At 47.0% G+C, this 20371-nt stretch overlaps 3 protein-coding genes across 8 annotated transcripts; 1 reads left to right on the forward strand and 2 right to left on the reverse strand.

Moving 5' to 3' along the window:
• Positions 1 to 137: 137 nt before the first annotated feature.
• Positions 138 to 12407, forward strand: katnip (katanin interacting protein). Of its 4 annotated transcripts, none has more exons than XM_029134031.2 (29): positions 138 to 294; positions 821 to 922; positions 1967 to 2055; positions 2265 to 2440; positions 2829 to 2941; positions 3024 to 3125; positions 3277 to 3426; positions 3556 to 3796; positions 3903 to 4034; positions 4129 to 4280; positions 4484 to 4590; positions 4696 to 4786; positions 4878 to 5087; positions 5350 to 5487; positions 6143 to 6992; positions 7109 to 7867; positions 7958 to 8166; positions 8257 to 8335; positions 8432 to 8609; positions 8697 to 8862; positions 8944 to 9110; positions 9189 to 9253; positions 9454 to 9564; positions 9717 to 9856; positions 9958 to 10059; positions 10140 to 10300; positions 10433 to 10459; positions 10765 to 10850; positions 10936 to 12407. In XM_029134031.2, exons 2-29 carry the CDS (start codon positions 905 to 907, stop codon positions 10989 to 10991), a joined length of 4875 nt encoding a protein of 1624 aa, XP_028989864.1. In that variant the 5' UTR covers positions 138 to 294; positions 821 to 904; the 3' UTR covers positions 10992 to 12407. The 4 variants fall into 4 exon arrangements, with proteins under 4 accessions (XP_028989864.1, XP_028989867.1, XP_028989866.1 ...); XM_029134033.3 differs by having other exon boundaries at positions 142 to 261; XM_029134032.3 differs by lacking the exon at positions 138 to 294 and adding an exon at positions 349 to 726.
• A 238-nt stretch (positions 12408 to 12645) lies between these two features.
• LOC114845747 (cytochrome c oxidase subunit 6B1) lies at positions 12646 to 14970 on the reverse strand. 3 transcript variants are annotated; one of them, XM_029134136.2, is made up of 4 exons: positions 14847 to 14970; positions 13693 to 13809; positions 13300 to 13400; positions 12646 to 12912 (listed from the first exon to the last, which is right to left on the reverse strand). In XM_029134136.2, the coding sequence occupies exons 2-4, from the start codon at positions 13799 to 13801 to the stop codon at positions 12859 to 12861; spliced, it is 264 nt and encodes an 87-aa protein (XP_028989969.1). In that variant the 5' UTR covers positions 13802 to 13809; positions 14847 to 14970; the 3' UTR covers positions 12646 to 12858. The 3 variants fall into 3 exon arrangements, with proteins under 3 accessions (XP_028989969.1, XP_028989967.1, XP_028989966.1); XM_029134134.3 differs by lacking the exon at positions 14847 to 14970 and adding an exon at positions 14472 to 14818; XM_029134133.3 differs by lacking the exon at positions 14847 to 14970 and adding an exon at positions 14551 to 14813.
• A 595-nt stretch (positions 14971 to 15565) lies between these two features.
• fam234a (family with sequence similarity 234 member A) lies at positions 15566 to 20140 on the reverse strand. Its single transcript, XM_029134078.3, has 12 exons — positions 19983 to 20140; positions 19014 to 19318; positions 18822 to 18932; positions 18562 to 18741; positions 18361 to 18485; positions 18127 to 18259; positions 17634 to 17766; positions 17399 to 17548; positions 17115 to 17196; positions 16864 to 17016; positions 16685 to 16787; positions 15566 to 16590 (listed from the first exon to the last, which is right to left on the reverse strand). The coding sequence occupies exons 2-12, from the start codon at positions 19282 to 19284 to the stop codon at positions 16379 to 16381; spliced, it is 1653 nt and encodes a 550-aa protein (XP_028989911.1). The 5' UTR covers positions 19285 to 19318; positions 19983 to 20140; the 3' UTR covers positions 15566 to 16378.
• Positions 20141 to 20371: the final 231 nt, after the last annotated feature.

Here is a 20371-nt window from a genome sequence, read left to right on the forward strand (position 1 = left end):
GTTCTTTTACTCCCCTTATCGCCGATCTCTTTGTGCAGATGCTTGTCTGCGGTGTTGCAGCCGTGTGGTCTTCCAGTTGCAAGGTTTAGTGCAGGTTTGTTGGAGCGGCGGTGAGGGGGCGTGGCCAACGCTGGGGGCGGATTCCTATTGGTGGTCCGCTATCCTGGTTACCAACCAACACAACACACTGGGCACATGAGAAAACACACAAAACTTAATTTTAGAACTGGTTATTTAACAGGGTGCCGCTTTACAGGGGCAGTGAGTATTTGAGAGATATTTACTATAACAGGGGTGAGTCCTATATAAAAGCTGAAGCTAGTTTTTAGGCAGTTTCATGTCATGTCATGTCATGTTGGACGCGATGTCGTTAGCATTTCAGTTTGTTGTTAGCGTCATTGCTTGCTTGATTTAGCTGTTGTCGTCCGTGCAGACGTTGCATGTCCCGCTGAACCCAACAGTTCGTTTGTGCAGTGAACGGGCTAACGCGTAATGTTAACAGAGCCCGGCGAGGCGCACGAGCCCGCTCTGCAATGCCCACATAAGCGGCAGTGGCTAGCGGGTTAGCTCCTAATGCTAAACGAATCAAGGCAGGATGCGGCGCCGCACATCTGTCACACGTCTTTACACGAACGCTGCGTGCTTTTAAAGAGTTGAATGCGTTAACTTCAGCTTGGCAACAGCGGGTGTTGTCTTCCATGTTCGCATCGCTAAGTCGTCCTGCGGGTGGGGCGATGTTATTAACTGAGTGCATTCAAGGGAAATGAGCTTTGGTGTTCAGGTAACCTTGGGGTTTGTATCTGTGTCTCCCTCTGCATAGATTCCAATGATATTTTGGACGATGACAGGTCCTCTCCAAAATCTGAGATAGGGTTACGTGAACGGCAGCATCTGCAGCCCTACGATGGATAACTTCAGTGAGGTAAGGAGAGATGCGTCCACGCACAGGGATCATCAGCTCTGTCAACAGTGTCAAGTGCATCATCTGCCATTTTACTTGACATCAGACATTATGAAGAAGCTGTCGTTCATTTGACAGCTTATAGCAACAGTGCATGCTCTCTCTCTTCCACAGTAGTGTGTCAGCTGTCTCCAAGTCCTTTTCTATTCTGCTACTAACAGATATTCTGTCTTTTTCCTTCACATTTCTCTGCTTCTCCTCTGCTCCTGACATTGACAGATGCTAGTTGACTTGTAGAAACTAAGTAAGAGCTCTGGGATGTCTTGTTTTTTTTGCATGATCACGTAGAAACGTGGAGTGGCATGAGCCATTGGTGACCATGATGTGCAACCAACTGATGCTCCATCCAAAAGACACTTATCAGTCTAATTTACTCACTCAGGGTCAAGGCTAGGCGTTTTATTTAAGCAGGTACCCATGTGAAATTAAACCAATGCATTCATTTTATTTAAGCAAGCGGTGTTGCAGAACACCCTCACTTTAGGATTTTAACTACTGTGACTGATGTGTTTCAAAAGAAAACCTTGCTTGACTTTTAAACAATTGACTATATTGTCAATGTCTGCATCATACAGAGCTTGGCCCTTGCTGGCTATGACCATGACCATGTATCTCTTAATCTATATATTTCTCAACAATGTCCTGCCCCTTAATTTTGTAAAGCTGACTCACTTGTATAAATGATCAGATCCTGTTTCTTGCTTGCTTTGTATAGTATAGGAAGCTTTTTTGAACACCGGAAATGAGTAGAACTGAGGCATTTGGATGCACTGCATGTTCTGTATTGACGTTAGATTTATTGAAACTGGAGGAGCGAGATGTTGTTGCAAATTGCATTTATTCATGTTCAGAATAAAGTGAGTATCCATGTACTGTATAGTAGTATGTGAATGTATACATCTGTGAAACAGTGACGTGTGTTGCGACTGTTTGTTTTCCTCAAACAACTGATAGTAGGCTTTTCTGATTCTCTTTTACGCGTGTGCTGTTTATGTGGTGTTGAAGGACAGCAAAGCGAGCCAAGAGGAGAAGCTTGCGTCCGCCGCGGATGACACTCTGGATGAATATTTAATTGCCCTCCAGCATAAAAACAGGTGAAGTGTGAGCACAGGCTGGTGAGGAGACCTAGATTGGATTTGACAGATGATACACACAATGATAACTGGAGCACTTATTGTTTCCTTCCAGGGTTCCGAGAAACTTGTATGACATTTAAGAGGAAGCATGTTAAACACAAACCCAGAATCCACAGTTTCATTAATTGTAGAGCGACTCACCACTTGGTTCTGTGTTTGTTTTTTAGGATCCTAAAACGCCTTCAAGTCAAGGACCCCAGGGAGATTGAGTTGGAGCGGCTTGAGCAAGGTTTTTCAATTTATCTTAACGGAGCCAACGCTGAGGCCAGTAAGAAACCGCTCAAGAGCTCCAGTCATAAGTCTGTCTCCTCCCCACCTTCCTGGAGGCCTGCACACACAGCTGGTAAATTGTTGGCGGATCAAAATAAAACCACAGACACTCACAGCTAAAAGCTTTTATGTAAGACCTCAGCCTTTAAAAAAATCTTCCTGTGTATTCAGTTATTTTTACACTGAATTCAGAAGTGGTCTATTATTGTTGCTTCTGTGATCTCCAGACCATATGGACACCCGCTAATAGTCACCACTCCCCAGCTTGTAGTTTGCATGGCATGAACCCGTGCCCAGTCTCAGTGAATAAATGATAGTGACAGTTGTAGCTGGCAGCCGGTTTTTGTTCTTACTCTGTGTGCTTTGAACCATCTGTGTATTCGACTGTGTTCCTTCTCCTCTGAGGCAATAGTCTGCTGCGCGCTGCTCATGTTCCTTTCTGTGCCGTGACTCATCGGCAGATGTCTGTAGAAGCGCCCACCAGCTAGCTGAAGATAGCTGTAATTTGGTGCAGGCCCACAGGAAGAGGAGCCACACTGCCCCGGGAAAGGTCCAGAGGAAAGAATGGGTGCAGGTTCAGAGTCCTTGTTTCCCAGTCACTTTATTGCATTCGGTGCATTTGTTCGCGAAGTTAACATGTTAAATCTTTTTTGCAGGATTCGGTCAAGATTCGAACAGAAGAAGGACTGAGTTTGCAGATATCCCCAGAAACCCGCTACTCTGAGGATTTTGATCCCTATGAGAGCGTAGCCATGGAGGTAGAATGAATACATAATAATGCCTACTAAGCCTGTGTGTGGGTGTTGTTTTTTTATTCAGGGAGGGGCTATGTGTCACATGCATCTGTGTGTACAATGAAGCATCTCTGTCTACTGTTGTATTATTATCCAATCACTGTGTTTTATGTAGCGCTCCGGTCCACGCTCACCTCGTAGTCCCCGCTCCCCAAGGGACAACTGCAAGGTGTCGCGCTCCTTCAGCTCTAGGCCTGAAATCCAAGGGGCACAAGGGAATCAGGAGCTCAGTGAGAAGGTGCTGCTCAATCTGGAGGAAGTAAAGGTGAACAGAAGCCTTGTTCAGTGATGTTTCAGTGGCAGTAACTCTAACTAATTAAGGCGATGCTTAGATTACCGGCATGCAAGTCTTTGCACTGACGGCTGTGTGCATGGATGCATACACAAAAACTAGGTTCTGCGTCAGAGCCTGGAGGTCAGCATGAGGCGGAGCAGCCGTGGATCGGCAGGAGAAGACTCAGACGAGGAGTGGGTGGAGGAGCAGATCGAGAGGGAGGAGAGCACGGAGAGTCTGGATGAGCTGGGGCTTCCGCTCACGTCCTCCAAGGCCTCCTCCAGCCCGCGGCCCAGCAGTTCCCATAGCCATTTTGACTCATCAAACCTCATTGTCCTGGATTTTGGACCCTCGCCTAAAGGTAGATTTCAGCATCTACAGTACTTGCACAACAGAAGTGATCGTTTAACGCCTTGAAGTCTAATATTGTAATGTTTACTGGATTTTTATGTTCTCTATTGTTTCAGGTCGTAAGATTGAGCGCTCTCTGTCTGCAAAAAGGAAAGACAACTTTGAGGCCTTTATACCCACAAAACCTACGCTGGTGAAGAGCAAGACTTTAGACAGGCCACCTTCAAAGGAGATCTGGGATGTTCAGAGTAAGTCAACAGAACAGCTTTCGCACACATATGGTTTGCAGTCGCTCATTTGGGGGTTTAAAACGTGGCCTTTTGCACATGTGCCGATCTCAAGGGCAGAGGAGCCGAGCGGAGAGGCCCCTGTCGGCGGCCAGAAAGGTTTCTGTGGAGGAGCGAGACCCGGAGGACGCGGCATGCAGGGTGCAGCAGGCCATCCAGAAGGAAAATGAGCCCGTGCAGAGTCCTGAGCTCTTCAACCGCAGCACGGTGTGTGCATGCCTCACCTGCACGTTAGAGCTATAACTACTACTGCAAGTCAGGACTTGATTAGTATTTCCACTGTGCCCACTTATAGCCACTGTGTGCACTCTTAGTTTTATAACTATGATACTGTGCTGGATTTGACTTGGATATAAACTATTCCCATAAAGTTACTCATGGCCTCTGTATTGTGTCTACTCCTCATCCAGGCCTGGGGACACCATAGGATGAATGGCCTAGGGCATCACAACACCCATGAGAAGGATGAGAAAAGCGTCACGTTGGCCATGCAGAGGATTAATCTTATGGCCCCCAGGTATATTATTAGTATGATGACTATAGTTCTCAGCCTTGGATCACATAATATGAAGGTTCAAATCAACAGAAGTATCAGAGCTGCTTGCGTCTTCCTCCTGTGCAGGCAACAACAGAAGCTCCTTAAAGCACTGGAGAAACTTGAATCTGGACCCGGCTATAATGTTGGTCAGAGTGCGAAAGCAGACAAGCAGCCGGTGAGTCCACAACGCAGTCCCGCAGGTCTGAATGGATAAATCTGGGCGTGTGAATAACAGCTGCACTCGTGCTGTCGTGTTGTCGTTGCAGAGGAGACAGTCCTCTTCAGAGGTCACGCCTGCGCTGTACGTTACCATGGAGATCCTGTCAAACTGGGATAACGCTTTGCAGGTCGGGCTGACGGAGTTGCAGTTCTTTTGCCTCAAAAACAAGAAGCTGTACGTGTCACCACACGATCTGGATATCAGGAACGCTGACTACCCTGGAAACCTTGGAGCTCTTGTGAACGGAAAGGTGAAGGTGAGTTTCCGCTGCTTCGTCCTCGTGGGTTTTCAACTTGTGGAAACGTACACCAGACTACGACCAGCAAACTGTTTTCCATGACATGCAAATATTTATATGTAAACATGGATGGAAAGGTTTTCTGAACATTTCTTCTCTACGAAATAGAGCTTGCTCGCTTGTTGCTGCTTTTCCTTCACACACTCTCTGGTCCAGGTTGAACCAAACGTCTCAGATTTGGAGTTTTCAAACAGACTTTTATTTCCATCTTTGTTGGCAGACCACCAAAGAGCATCATATGTGGACGTGTGCGTTCCACCCTCCCATTCAGCTTTACTTCATCATCAGGAACATGGAGCGCTCCCCAGACTTTGGAATATCTCGCATCAAAATCTGGAATTACAACAGAAGCCTTAATGTATGTGCTAGTATTTATATTCTGTTATTATGTTTCTACACAATGCAGTCTGTTCCACACATGTTTGCATGCATTGGCCACTCCAGCTCAAAGATTATAAATGTGCGTATTTGTAGCGAGCTCATTAATCCACTGTATTACAGGGGGGCTGTGTAAGTGTTGTTACTTTAGGGGAGTGGTTCTCTTTAAGCAGGCGCTGGCTGAGCTGCCAGTCGCTCTGTCCAAATCTGGAACAGTAAGAGATTAGCACCAGCGGATTAGTGTTAGGAGAATTGTGGGCTTCGGCTATTCAGCCACGCTGCTCTTCATAAAGGGGTACAAAGACCCCCGTGTGTCCGTGCTGCTACAGCGATCTAGAACATCTTGGTGACTGAGTTAAGGAGCGGTTGGTGGCAGGTCGGTTGCAGCCTGGATGGGTTCATAGTGGTTTGTCCAGAGGATCGAGCAGATTTGGCTTTCTTCATGGCAGTCGTGGCTGGTGCACATGAGGGAGGTAATTATTGCTACGGTAGCGTAGGTGTCTCCATACGTAAATATAATAAGTAATGCATAAATAATTTGTGTATGTTTCCCACAGCATGCTCTGCTTTTTGGGATTACAGCTAGGGATGTTTTACCTAATTACAAAGCACTGTTATTTTTTTTTATCTTTCAGGAGCTTGACATCGGTGCACGGCATATAAAACTGTACCTCAACAGCACATTGGTGTTTGAAGGTGAACTGGAAAAGGGTTGCGGCAACCAGGTCTTTGACTACAGCACCACGATTGACCTGCAAGATTTAGAGGTCTCAGACTCTCTGTTTTCCAGCCCTGTGTCGTCAGGACACAATCTGCGAGGTGTCAGCCCCCAACGCAATGAAGACAGGAAGGGTGGCGAGAGACACCACAGTTTGAATTCCCACTCGTCAGACACAGCCGCTCTGTCAGTGATGGAAATGCAGGAGAAAACGCACGCACCCCTGCCGCCCATCGCTGCAGCAGCCGTAGGGGTTTCATCCTCGGCCCGTCATTCCTCCACGCACACAAACTCTTTCGACCTGTCTGCCTCAGAGGAGCCGCTGTCCCTCAGGCAGCAGGTGGAACCGCCAGCGCCCATGGAGCAGACAGTAACCACCCAACCGTCGTCCTCGCGAGTCACCCCACAGTGGCTGCAGCCGCTCGCCAGGGGAGCTCCAGAGGGCTGTGAGTCCAGCAGGGAACGGCCCCTGTGGCTGGTGCCCCAGCAGGCGGCTGAGCCCAGGTCGCCCTCGGTCACATCCTCGTCGATGCTCCCGGAGTTGCCGTGCAACCCCGGCCGGGTGTGCAGGGGGATGGAGAGGACAGTCAATGGGGGTCAGTGGAAGGGCGACTCCTTGGACCTCAGCTGCGATCTCATGGACGAGCTCAAGGAGCAAAGGGCAGACAGGCCCTTCAGTGGGCGCAGAAGCTCATTTCGAAGCACACCACTTCCTGCCCGGCACCTAGAGGAGCAGCACCTCAGAGCCACTACGCTCTCGAACGCAGGTACGTCTGCCAGACGTAGTGATATCGTCAAACCAGTAGAATGCTGGTCAGCTGCCTCTGCTTGATCTCTCATTTCCCGCATTACTAATAATATGTAACGCCTGTGTATCATCCAGAGGAGCCGGTGTCATCGGTGAACAACGGCAGGAGGCAGTCGTCGCCTCGCGCTCAGCTGCACGGCCAGCAGGACGACCCGCTCATGGAGTCCTGGGACTCTCTCACCAAGTTCAACCAGTGCCAACGCGGCCGCATCTCCAACATGAGCTACGAAGGCGACATCTTGGACGAGTTCCTGCAGCGCCAGGGCCGCGGCCCCCCCGCGGTCCCGCTGGGCTCCTCCAGGAGCCCTCTGTCATCGCTGTCTGCCCAGGGGGCGCTCTGTGAGGGCCCCGACGACGACCCGTCCATGGAGCGGGAGGATGAGTTTGAGATCCCGGTGCTGCCTCAGGGCCAAAGGCTGGTCATCCACATCCTGTCCACGTGGGGCGACCGCCACTATGTGGGCCTCAACGGCCTGGAAGTCTTCAGCTCCAGTGGAGAGCCTCTGCGCCCCGCTCAGATCCACGCCGATCCCCCGGACATCAACATCCTTCCTGCGTACGGCAAAGATCCACGCGTGGTCACCAACTTGATCGACGGCGTCAATCGCACCCAGGACGACATGCATCTCTGGCTGGCGCCGTTCACCCCCGGCTGTAGTCACACCATCTACTTAGACTTCGGAGCGCTTTACCAAGTGGCCATGATCCGTGTGTGGAACTACAACAAATCACGCATCCACTCGTTCCGTGGAGTGAAAGAGGTGGAAATGCTGCTGGACGGCAGGTGCATCTTCAGGGGAGAGATCGCCAAGGCTTCAGGGACGCTCTCTGGAGGTGAGCAAGAACAAACCTGCATGTGTTTCAGGTGCTTTGTTGTTATTCGTGTCAGCCTGTGACTTTCCTTTCCCCCCGCTGCCACTGCAGGCCTGGATCAGTTTGGGGACACTATTCTGTTCACCACGGATGACGTGATCCTGGAGGCCATGTCTCGTTACGATGACACCTTCCTCAGTGAATACGAGGGTCCTGAAAGCCGGGTGTGTGAGGAGGAGCTGCAGAGGCCACGCACCGCCGATGGAGAGGGGGAAGAAAGACCGTTCACACAGGCCGGCTTTCGAGAAGAAGACCTGACAGTGAGTGCATTCCTCACCTGTAGTGGATTGAGATACATAACAGGACAGTGTGATGCAATAATGCTTATCTATGACCACGTGTTTTCTTAGTTCAAACTTAAACTCAACCAAACTGCAAACCAGCCTGAAGAGAACATGGAACACATTCCTGGGATGTACACTGGAAAGTGTGAGTACGAAGCGTGTTCTGTTGTCACATGCAGAGCTCTGTTTGTGCTCAGTGTTTAGCTTCGAGTAATTCCAAATATGCGTCTGTTGCTCCCAGCTCTTAGACTGGAGCTGGCATTGACTTGGGGCGACTCACACTACATGGGCCTGACTGGGCTGGAGGTGGTCGGGAAGGACGGGCAGAGTCTACCTTTAGATCTCAGTGTCCTGACGTCCTCGCCCAGAGACCTCAACGACCTGCCTGAGTACGAGCACGACCAGCGCACGCTCGATAAGTACGCGTGGAGCTCAGGCCAAAGCATTCAGTGTGAGAAAGAAGTTAGATGTAGATCAGATAAGTGTATGTGTGTTTGATTACCCAGGCTTATAGATGGTCACAACATTACAACTGATGACCAGCACATGTGGCTGATCCCATTCTCCTATGGAGAGTCCCACACTTTGAACATTACCTTTAACAAGGCTCAGACCATCGCTGGCCTCCGTATCTGGAACTACAACAAGTCCCCCGAGGACTCTTACAGAGGGGTGAGGGTCCGTGTGTGTGGTGTCTGTTAGGTATATGTGCTATGTCAAACCACAGTAATGTAACTCATATGTCTGATGCAGGTGAAGGTGATCCATGTGTTCATAGACCATGTTGCCATCTCTCCGAGGGATGGGTTCCTCATCAGGAAAGGCCCTGGCAACTGTCACTTTGACTTTGCTCAGGAAATCCTCTTTGTAGACTTCCTTCAGACGCCCAGCCACAACAAGAGCGCTGAGGACTTCCACAGGTAGGAGACTGGTTGAATAGAAATGAACAGTCTAGGACATGGGTTTACTAAATTGTAGTTTTGTTGTTTCTACATTAGAGAAAGTGCCAAGAAACAAGAGCAGGCCAGCATGGACTATGAAGCTCCCATCATGCCTTGTGGGTGTATCCTTTCACACCCTGAGCAACTACAGGGCTTTGTCCTGGAGAGCTGCATGTTCAGATATTGATATATACCATTTAATGTGACAAAGACCCATGAACCTTTTCAACAGTGTTTTTAACGGATGTATTCTTTTATATTTAAGAGACCTCAATCTGAATATATTTACCATGTTGTATATTCCGTGACTGTCAGTTTCCAGTCATCTTTCAGCTGCAGCTGCTAACAACCTGGGGAGACCCATACTACATCGGCCTCAACGGCATTGAGTTTTACGACCAGAACCACGAGAAGATCAGTCTCGGTGACAACAGTATCCTTTCCTACTGTTTCATTATTAATGTCAAAATGTCCCTTAGCAGCTAAATATTCATCCATATGATAATCCAGATGTTTTTTAAACTTAAGAATGATTATTAAGGAGCATATTAAGGAACAAACGTTCCTTAACATCATCTCCACCAGACATTGCAGCTTTTCCAGACAGTGTTAATGTGCTGGACAATGTTTGTGGGGATGTGAGGACTCCAGATAAATTAATAGATGGAGTCAACAATACCCATGATGGAAGACACATGTGGCTCACCCCAGTGCTTCCTGGTCTGGTGAGGAAGCGTGTGTGTGGGTGTGTGAGAGAGAGAGAGAGAGAGAGAGAGAGATATCAAAGTATGTAACTAAATTATGCGTGTTGCATGTTTCCTTGCAGGTGAACCGCGTCTATGTCATCTTTGATCAGCCGGTGACTGTGTCCATGATTAAGCTGTGGAACTACTCAAAGACTCCACAGAGAGGCGTGAAGGAGTTCGGGGTAAGCGACCCTGTCGGCTATGAGTCAGGCTTTCACATTTTCAACCCTGGGCCTGGAACCTGTGGGCTTTGTGTGTGCAGCTGCTGGTGGACGACCTGCTCGTGTACAACGGCATCCTGGACAGCGTGAGCCACGTGTCCAGGGGCATTCTGCCGACCTGCGATCCAGTGGTGCCCTACCACACCATCCTGTTCACAGACAACGCCTACATCGCACACCGTGAGAGGAACACCGTCATTAGGTACCCACGTAGCATAGTGTTGTCACCAATAATTTACTGTGATCCGTTTCAAGGCTATTCTGTGATCATTTAGTCTGATACAGAGGAACAGATAGATTGACAGAAGTTGAGTTGTACTTTTCTTTACTTCAGCCCTCGTGGCAGCAGACACCACAAACAGTGAGTAACAGTCTGTGAAAGCCCCGTGTCAGCACTTCCCTGTGGTCGCTCCCTGTGTTGAAGACTCCTCCAGTGTCTCCCAGCCATGTCACACTTCCCTTAATACACGCGTGATGTGATGCCCTTAGTCCCTCCTCTCTCCCGCTCTCTCTCCTCCCTGTAACCTATATAGCATCGTCTTTCAAGGCCTGGACCCGGTGGCTTTAAGTTCTGTTATCAGTCAACCCTCCATTTTATGTGTTGCTCCAGTTTACAGCAGCTTTTCTCACACGCGCCTGCCTTCTCGTTTTCTCCCTCCGTTGCAGTAATTACGTCGAAGATCAGGATGTGAAGTTGACCAACGAAAACCAAATAGTCCATCACAACAAGAAGAAGCAGGTTGCAGATCCAGGTGTGTCAGAGAAACGGTCAGGTCGGGTGCGTAGCGGTTATAATGTGGGCTTTGCTGTTAAAACGTTGCCCTTCCTCCAATGCAGCGCTCCGGCCTAAAACCTGTATGACCGACGGCAAACATGGAAAGAGGCGGTACTGACTGACCGATGAGAAAGCTGATGTCCATACAGAGTGAGCAGACCTGCAGTGGAGCCGCTGCTGGAGCCCACTGTCACATGGCTGGTGTAGATCACAGCTCCAGCCTGTCGCCACCACCTGGCCATAGTGTGTAATGGCAGACTGACTTCACAGCTGTTTTCACCCGTTTGTGGCTTTGGATACACACACACACACACACACACAGGTTTCCACTTTATGGTTGGATTGCTCCCTTTGCTGTGAAGACACTCCCACACACCTGAACACGTACTGTACTGTCGCCCTGGCTGCCCCTCCCACGGTGCCAGGATTAACTTGTGAGGCTGCATTTTATCAGCCCTTTTATCGTGCCTAGTACTAAACACTATTATCTGTGGCTGCTACTTGTGACTTTTTGTGCTGCATATTTAAATGCTGCTTGTGGTGTGTAAATACTTACGTAAAAAGAAAAACTCCAGGACCACAAAAATGCATCAGGATGTGGCTGATGTTGCATTTCTTACTGGATCCAGTCCTCTGATGAGCCTAGATGTTTAGCTCTTTGCCTAATGGGGTTGACCTGGATAACACTCTCACCAGTGCACCAACCAATCGTAATGCTATGCAGACACTAATTTATATCTGTTAATTATTTATATCTATTGCACAATGCCTAATAGTTTAGCTTGGGGAGAAAAGCTTCCAGAGAGGTTTTGCCCTTTGGAAAATTTATACTAAAGGGTTAAATGGTAGTTGAAACAGTACAGTAGTCAGATTTTTGTACATTTCAACTGAAAATGAAAACTTATTTGGCTCTATGAAATTAGTTGAGTGTATTTTTTCTGCTTAAGATCAGGTAGAAAACGCTTGAATCAAAGTGACCTTGATTGAAGTTGCTATACACTAGATTTTTGGGGAGGCGTTTCCTGAGCTGGAAAAGCCGGTTTAGTAATTTCTTTAAAAAAAAGAACACGGATAATCAAGTATGTACATTAACAGGCAACTTCCTTTATGCAAGTATTATAACCTTACCTCAAATTGAGAAGACTTATCTTTACAAAGGGAAAATACAGTTCTACCTTCACTATGATACTCAGTAGTTGGTGTTGTACTTTTCATTCAGTATTTATTGTACTAACTTGTTGCATGGAAGGATCCTTCACCATTAGCTGTTGTCATCTTCAAATGTGAGTCTTTGTTTGACACTGCTTACACCTGATGGTAGTTATTGTATATAAAATGCAGTTTTATGTATTTGAGTTGACATCCAACAGCAGCAGGAGCCTTTACTCTGCATCATTGCTGCTCTGCTGAGTGCTGGCTATTTACTGTATGTTTGGCGTTTAGTGTTTTGAAATTGGATTATTTTTCTATTCTTTAAATCTGTATATTTAATGTAGATCTATTTCAATGAATAAAGATATATCTATATATCTTACATTATGTTTCAGGAAAACTTGCAGTCATTGTTTGCTAGTTTACGCCTGTTGTTGTTCTTGGGCTGAACTGATCAGTGATGAGGAACTGGAGCAGAGCTGCTCACTGGGTAAAACCTCATTTGCGTGAAGGCATTACATCAACTATGTGCTACTGATTGGCTGGTCCAGCATCCATTAATACTCTTCGTGCCATGAACATTTTACCATATAAAGGAAAAACAATGGAGAGAACTGAGATCCATAAATATATCCTGAGATATTTTAATGCAGATTCTGCTGTACATTTCACTGTATTTGTAAGGAATGACCATTCAGATTCAGAGATCTCCCAGGAGAGACCATTAGTGGTGTAAGGTTGGTGATGAGGCCAAGTGGTTTTCCACCACGTATACAAACTTTAAGCTGAACCGATTACATTGTTGCAGTCCAACAGCTTGTGGGACGGCAGGCTTAGATTCTTCCCGCGAAGGTTCCGTCTGCTCTCTGCTCATCCCATTTCTCGACCTAAAAGGGAACCACAAACAGAAGTGGAACAACCATGGAAAGAAAAAAAAATCACAAGAATGCTGTTTACTACTTGTAATTACAGTATGACTAAATATGGTATAAATACACCCTGTGACTTTATTAGATGTGTGGTAGTGTCTGTTTATTACCACAACATGTTTTGGATTTTTTGTTGTTTTTATAAACATAAAATACTGTGCATTATGATGCATTTCAGCTGAATCCCCTGTGTCCCGCTGAGCTGATCGTTGCAGCGCTGTCGGGGACTCGCAGGAATGCGAGGAGTGATAAAGTTGTTTGACCTCTGCTTCGCTAACTCATCCCACTCAGAGAGCGCTACCAGCGTGTCTGCATTAACACAGAGGAGCTGAGGGGGGCATTTACCCAGGCTATGGGGCAGATGGACGTGTAGACCCTCCGGTACCAATCACAGGGGGCGATGTCTGCTCCTTTGGCCTCCAGCGCTTTCTGGCAGCGGTGGTAGTCTATTAATAGTGAAACAACAATGATTATAAAAATAGATCCGTGCTTGGGGTTATTTTTTCATACAAAGGGATCGCGTCAGGTGCCCCGACCGACTCTCAGGCTGGATTATTGGGGTCAGAGGTGAACTCCTCAGCTGTATCTGCATTACACGCAGGTATGTTTTAACTGACTTAAAGATTAAGTAGACGGTTGAAAAGCTAGAACGCTGCAGGCTGCCTTTTACACTGTCGATTGGTGAGAATCAAACAGGAACCGCTGTTGACTTTGTGTTTGACCTTGACGTGCACCTACCCACATAGTTGGACCAGCAGTTCCTGGTCTGGTTCTGGTTAGGGAACCTGGCGTCGAAGGGAGCAGTGCGGTACTTCTCGAGCTTGGCCTTCAGTTCATCTTCAGCCATCGTCGCCTCTGTGGAGACAATGGTAATAACAAACAATGTGGGATGACAGGCGAGAGGCTCTTCTTCCGGTCACCTGGGCCTGTTTACGCGCACCGTACGACTGGCGGTATGTCGGAGGAAGCCGGAGCAAATCCGCAGCCGGACGCTCTCGCAAAGTGACTTTGCGGCTTTTTTGAGGCCGCTTTAGTGAAGAAGGTGACGGATCTCCGCAGAGCTGCGGTGCTGCTGCATGCGGCACCTCAAGGTTGTTACTACGAATGTATACGGCGATCCAGGCTCCTTTGAATCAGACTCAGCGTTCGATTATGAAACAGCTGCTTAGTGATGTTGTAAGACATATGAACGGCTAAAATAAACAGGACTAATTCATAGAGACGACATTGACCGACTCTATTTATTCGCGTCGATACACCGGCCTTATTCTTCATTTCCTCCTGTGGCACAACCCAGTTTCTCTTTCTTTAACACACAAACGAACAAACGCTCACTTCATTTAAACTGGGATACTATATTTTTTTATTCTAACCTAAAGTATCTGAGCCTTGATTTAAGCAAGAAAAAAAATAAAAAATAAAAAATAAAAGCTCGACTCAAATTGCTAATAGCGTTACGTTTTCCTGACGCGGCACTCGAGCGTTTCTTCATCACTCATAAAAACAAACACACTTACACGACAACGCCTCGAGACCGAGTCCCGCGATTAAAAAATCGAATTAAAAGACGAATGAGGTCGCGCAGGTAAACGGTACCTTCAGTATCAGTCGCTGTTGGGAGCTCGCAGTGACTTGGAGCCGGACGGTCGAAGTGTGTCGTTCCTCTGCCGCGTGCGCCCCACGCCACGCGCGCGCCGCTCTGAAGCTATTGCAGCCGTGCAGCCGCGTCCTAACGGTATGGCGGACGCGGGTCACATTGAAACGACACACTCACGCGGTCCCGCAGCCCGCGGACCCCGCACGACGGTGTGCGGGGGGGCGACGCGGCACCTGGGATCACACCGGGGCCGCTCGTTTTGTTTAATGCGGCGTTTATTTCACGTTTCGCTCACATCTGGCGAGTTTGCCTCCCAATGCGGAAGTGTTGTTCCCGTCTGGTTTGTTAATCATTATCAGGTGTATCTCAGTCCGTCGGTTCACGCAGCGAGATATAATAGTGCGTCAGTCTCCTCTCACGCTGGACTTCATGCTGAGGAAACTGGGGGCGGCTTTGAGAGGCTCTCTAGGAATGACAGCTGTAATGATGCTGAGTCATATCATGCGCATTACAGGTGTATGAAAGCGTTTGGTTGTGTTGTGTCACGCTGCGCAAACCCCATCACCGCTGAGTGTAAATTCAATTTATTAGAAATCGCGGTTGGAAGTCATCGTTAAAAATCAATCCTCTTATTAAACGTGCGCAGACTGGATCAGCGCTGCCGGTGCGCCCTTGCGCCTCCCTTTGCGCTCCGACGCTCCACGCCCCTTAAACACCTCCTGCTCCCTCTCGGTTTTCCGGAAACTGACAGATAACGACGATGCACTACGCGTTTCACGATCCGCCTTTTTCTCGTCAAACGTGTCCGTCCCGCGCGTTATCACGCACGCCAGCGGCTGGTGCCACGCTGTGGAGCTGTCACGCATTCACACGTTGCCTGCGACGCCAGAGGGCAGCACACGGTTCGTTTCATGTTAATGTGTTTTTATCTAATTAATTTAATTATATTTCATTAAACTGTAAGTAAACGGTGATTCATTTATCCGTATCGCCTTTTAGAAGAACACCAAAGCGTGTTTTAAAAGAGTTTAATAATGCTTATTTTCACACATATCCCGCTACGTCCACATTTCAATATATCAAAAACAGAAAAAAAACATTAATTTATTTAAATCCTAAAATTATGAAGGAAATGAACAGCTTCAATAGGAGCTGTAAAACCACAGCAGAAACACAGTGTTGCTATGAACCTTTGAATGTTGCAAAGATTCGGTCTTAGTGCACACGACAGCATCACAAGTCACAGCATCTTGGATAAAATATGTAAGAGACACAGTTGAAAACACAGCATCAATGACTAAAAGACCGTGATCCCCTATGAATAAGATACGAGACATAAAATGTACCCATGTACGCCCTAGTGTTCCACCCATGTAGTCTTCCTTAAAACACAATGTGACATGCAGTTGCATAGATCTGAGTCATAATTCACCCTCTTCACTAAAAAACTGCATTGTATTCATGCGTGAAAGTGCTAGAAAATAATTCAGCGAGACTGGTCATCATCATCATCATCATCATCATGGATATTCAGCAGGACGACAGCAACGTGGGACTGATTGTCAGGGTACAGGAGCTCTTTCTAACCAGAGAATTTATAGCAAAGTCAAGTCAGAAGTCACAAAATGCCCACCTTAGGCCCAGAACCCTGTCAAATTAAGGCAACTCCAGCCTCTAAATGACTGAATTTTTTTTTTGTTGTTTCCAGCAGTTGGAAAGTCATAACAAATGTGCACACTTTGGCTTAATTCAAGTTAAACCACAGCCCAGTAAGATGAAAAATGATTTTAACGCAGGCAGACACTAAACGCATCACAGGCAGTGCTTTCACCAGTCACTGAACCGAAGTCGATTGAAGGCCTCTTTGATGTCCTCGTTGGTTTCTGAGCCTCCTCCAGTACCGATGCGGAATACTTTGCTGGAAGGCACTTCCTGCTTCAGCTTGAGCTTCCTGAGAACAACAGTGCCTTCAGCTTCCTGTGCCTCAGGCCCCGTGAGCAGGATCCAAGCGGCGTGGCGTCCACGCTCCATCAGTGTGGCTGAAGTCACAACACAGACACAATCACACAGTGAACTGACCCCTATGTTTACTGATCTCTACCAAGCACAGAGTCAGACTTCTTAACAAATCACCTTTAAATGTTACAATGTGGTCCAGGTCATTGGTGCATTCAAGGAGGAATTTAGGATAGAGAGGATGCAGCATGTAGGAACGCCGCTCACTTCCCAACGGGATCTGGAAACAAATGTTGGAGTCAAATCAGTTGTCGTTATCGTTATCAGAGAGTGAGAGAGTTCCACAGCCTACGTACAGAAACATTAGTCTCAGAAGGCATCATCCCCCAAAACACAAAGATGGAGAAGGAGTTGGTGGTGTGTATGGACGCAGGTCTTGGTGAATTAGGGCTGGCTAAAACCTCCACCTCCCACAGCACGCCACCAGACTTTCCATCCAGAATAACTTCCTGCATAGGAGATAGACAGCGGCACCGTAAGTGTATAATTCATATTAATTACTGTACTACAGAAGATGGGCAGTGATGTTTGAATGTTTATTCCTCACCCGTTTAGTGTTGTTGCCGATATCTTCTTCAACTACTACATCAATGGACCCATCTTTGTTGTAGTGACCAAAAGAGGGTTGACTAAACAAACAAGAACACACATAAGATATATTTTACTTCCTTTAATCAAATATGATCACGTCTATGCATTTACAATGTTTCAATTCTGGACTTGTTTATGGAGTCAGTGTATATTTTCTGACTTTTAAATTAAACTGTTCGATTTGTGGCTTACAACTAATTATTTAAACTGTACATGAACCAAACAGAAGTACAGTATTACCTGAGAACTGATGTCGATGTGGTGTTAAATCTCCACAGTGGCTTCAGAGTCTTTCCATCAATTAATGCCACCTCCTTCCCAGTTATAAGCAGCACGTTTGATCGATCATCTGTTTCGTCCGTTCTGACCACTTGTCTCAGCGAGTGAGACCTTTACGGACAAATAAGTGTCAACTTGCTAAAGCCACGACAAGCTGCTAAAATAAACCATGAAGTTAATATAGGCTGTGACTTACTGGTATACGGTTATGAGTTCAGATGTGGCAGTGGTGTTCTTCTCCCAGTACGCGTCCTTCTTAAGGCCGACCTCCAGCCCTGCTTTAGCTTTTGCTGCAATCCTCCACAGAGCCATTCCATACAGGCCAGTGTCTATGAATGAAAAATGTCTTGGTGTATTGTAATTTATTCAATTACATATTTTTTACAATTTCTGACAGTCCTAGCTCACAAAAAATAAAGTGAAATCACATTTCAAGTCACATTTTCATAGTCATTTTAAAAACAATAGTGCCCTTTGTGTGATAGTTAAAATATGTAACTACTTAGAATGTGGTCCTTCCAGTTTGGCCTGTTACATAATTGTAAAAAACTAATTAATCAACCCTGTCTTTGTTATTGCCTTCCTCCATCTGATTAAGATGACAACACTGACTTTTTCTAAAGGTTTTTCTCAGACTTAGCTGAACCTAATGCATCTGTGCACATTCATACCAAAATAGAGAAACTAACCTTTTTGGAGCAGTACATAGTAAGAATTTTCTGCAGTGCAATGGAGAAGGTGGTTGGTTGTCTTAGAGGAGTCAAGAATAACTGTAGTACCCATCTGCACCCCCGTCTTCCCTGAGAGGAATATTAGCTGAGTCTGCAAATATGATGGAAGACATTTAATTTGAAGACATCTATTCGGCATCTTCATCATATGTATACAAAGCTAAGGTGATAAACAGCTTCAATAAAATGCACCTGTGTATGGTCGGATGCAACCAGAGCCACATCTCTGATCTTGTCCCCATCCAGATCAGGGATATTAAGAACAGGCGCAGTGCTGTCCACACCAGAAGGCTGGGGCTGCTGCCACCTAACATCACCTGCAGGTAAACACGACAAGGTTCTAACTAAGAGCTTACAGTATCCACAATACAGGTAGAGTAATGAGTCACAAACCAGTGTGTTTGTCGATGGCAGTGAGCAGAGTAAAATGGGACACCAGACAGTCCCAGTTTCTGCCCGTGTTCTCCAGACCACACTGGGCCCAGTGGAAGTCGGGGGGCAGTGGACGCTCCCACAGGGTATCGCCATCCGTCCCATCCACCGCTGACACGAACAGACATGGAGAAGGCAGACCTGGAACACACACGCGGCTGAATAAGAGAAACCAGTTGGTGATGATGCTGATTCCGTGACAATAAAGTCCATCTTTATACCTGCGCCGGCGCACGTGTTGTTCTGACTGCCTTCTGGTGCTCTGCGGGTAAACAGGACATCCATCACCTTATCATCGCTTGCATCTTCGATAGCTAAGAAATCGTACGTCGCTGTGGCAAAGCAGAGAGGTCTATTATTAGTCACAGCGTTGGGACTGTACCAAGCTGTAAAAGGTCCAGCCTTTTACACACCTGCTGGATAAAAAGTCCTGTTCCACGAAGCCAGATACTGTGGTCTGACTGGGCAGGGGATGATGAAAGAGAAGGCAAACACTATGGTGAGGCAGACAAACAAGGAGAGGAAGAAGACTGCCGTTCTCCAGTGGGTCAGTTTGGAAAAACCCAAGACCTCTTTACACCTCTTCTTCTTGAGCTCAGTGGCCGGCGGTGCCGTTCCGGTCTCCGCCGGGTCCTCCTCCCTCTTCAGAGGGTCGCCCTCGGTGGCGTGGTCGGTGATCTCCATTGTCACCTCAACGCATTCCCAACGCACAGATCTCCTTAAAAGAGAAGGAAATGAGAGAACTATTTAAAAAAAACAAAAAACAACCCGGTTATTTACTACATAGTAAACACCCCCATAATAGCAACGCGTCTGCTTCTGTAGGCGTCCCAGTCAAAGTAACCTGCAGCAATAACGCATTTATCTGGCTGCCAATCACGGATGTAGTACATGAAGAAACACAAAGAGCAGCAGTGTCTGTGAGTCCAGCTATTTCTGCCGTATCACCCTTTGTAGAGCGGAGCCTATTCAGACCTGCCAACACTGACTCCAGAGATTTCTGAACACAAAGACAACGAACCCGTAATGAAGCACCATTATATTCCAGTTTAACACACCCTGTTCTGTAGCCACAGTCACGACACTGTACTTGACTGAAACCGGTGGGAGAACGCTTCAAGTAGACGAATGATAGAAGGCAGATCTGTTGTCAAATGTACTCAGAGATACTATGTTAGATAAGTGGTGAAGAATACTGTCTTCTTTCCAGGTTAGCATGTTTTAGTTCGGAAAGTTTACCCCTTGGTACTTTTCAGCTAACTTGTTGAACGAAGGCCAGCCCGGCATCAGCAGGAAGTGCGGGTCTGCTTAACGCCAAAGGCCCATCGGTGCAATTTAAAAGGAAGACTTAACACTGACTCAAGAAGACGTGTTTCTCTTACTTTACACTCCTCTGTCGTCTCCTGTGGTAATCCGTGTGGCTAACTACATGTAGCAGGCCTGACACACATCTACAAAGCTGCCTGTCAGGCTCTGCTGCGCAAATAACCCAAAGGCAAGCCCACTTTTTGGCCACGGTCCCGCCCCGAGTTTGTCTGTCAGGGATCTTCTGCTGCCTCCCTGTTTCTAGACTTAGGACATAAACATCGAATAGTACAACGACGCTAACATTAACAATCTCTAGTTTTTAATCAGATAAAGCTATAAAATACCTACTACAAACTAAATGATCGTGTGAGGCTAATACCTGACAGGCATTACTCGGGGCTAAAAACTGCCTCAATATTTTGGTTTAGGTCGTTCTGATTGGTTAATGTACTTGCTCTTAACT

This window comes from Betta splendens, chromosome 19, assembly GCF_900634795.4.
Source record: "Betta splendens chromosome 19, fBetSpl5.4, whole genome shotgun sequence".
Classification (NCBI taxonomy): Eukaryota; Metazoa; Chordata; class Actinopteri; order Anabantiformes; family Osphronemidae; genus Betta; species Betta splendens.

Bases quoted from the DNA above. Each gene is read 5' to 3' on its own strand.
- katnip (XM_029134031.2), top strand. The intron at 2,056-2,264 runs GTGAAGTGTGAG...TTTGTTTTTTAG, and splicing joins GCCCTCCAGCATAAAAACAG to GATCCTAAAACGCCTTCAAG. The intron at 8,336-8,431 runs GTGAGTACGAAG...TGTTGCTCCCAG, and splicing joins TGGGATGTACACTGGAAAGT to CTCTTAGACTGGAGCTGGCA.
- LOC114845747 (XM_029134136.2), bottom strand. From the start codon at position 13,801: ATGGCTGAAGATGAACTGAAGGCCAAGCTCGAGAAGTACCGCACTGCT. The intron at 13,401-13,692 runs GTAGGTGCACGT...CACTATTAATAG, and splicing joins CTGCTGGTCCAACTATGTGG to ACTACCACCGCTGCCAGAAA. The intron at 12,913-13,299 runs GTAAATGCCCCC...GTTCCCTTTTAG, and splicing joins CCATCTGCCCCATAGCCTGG to GTCGAGAAATGGGATGAGCA.
- fam234a (XM_029134078.3), bottom strand. From the start codon at position 19,284: ATGGAGATCACCGACCACGCCACCGAGGGCGACCCTCTGAAGAGGGAG. The intron at 18,260-18,360 runs GTGCATTTTATT...TCATATTTGCAG, and splicing joins TTGCATCCGACCATACACAG to ACTCAGCTAATATTCCTCTC. The intron at 16,788-16,863 runs GTACGTAGGCTG...ATTTGTTTCCAG, and splicing joins CTTCTGAGACTAATGTTTCT to ATCCCGTTGGGAAGTGAGCG.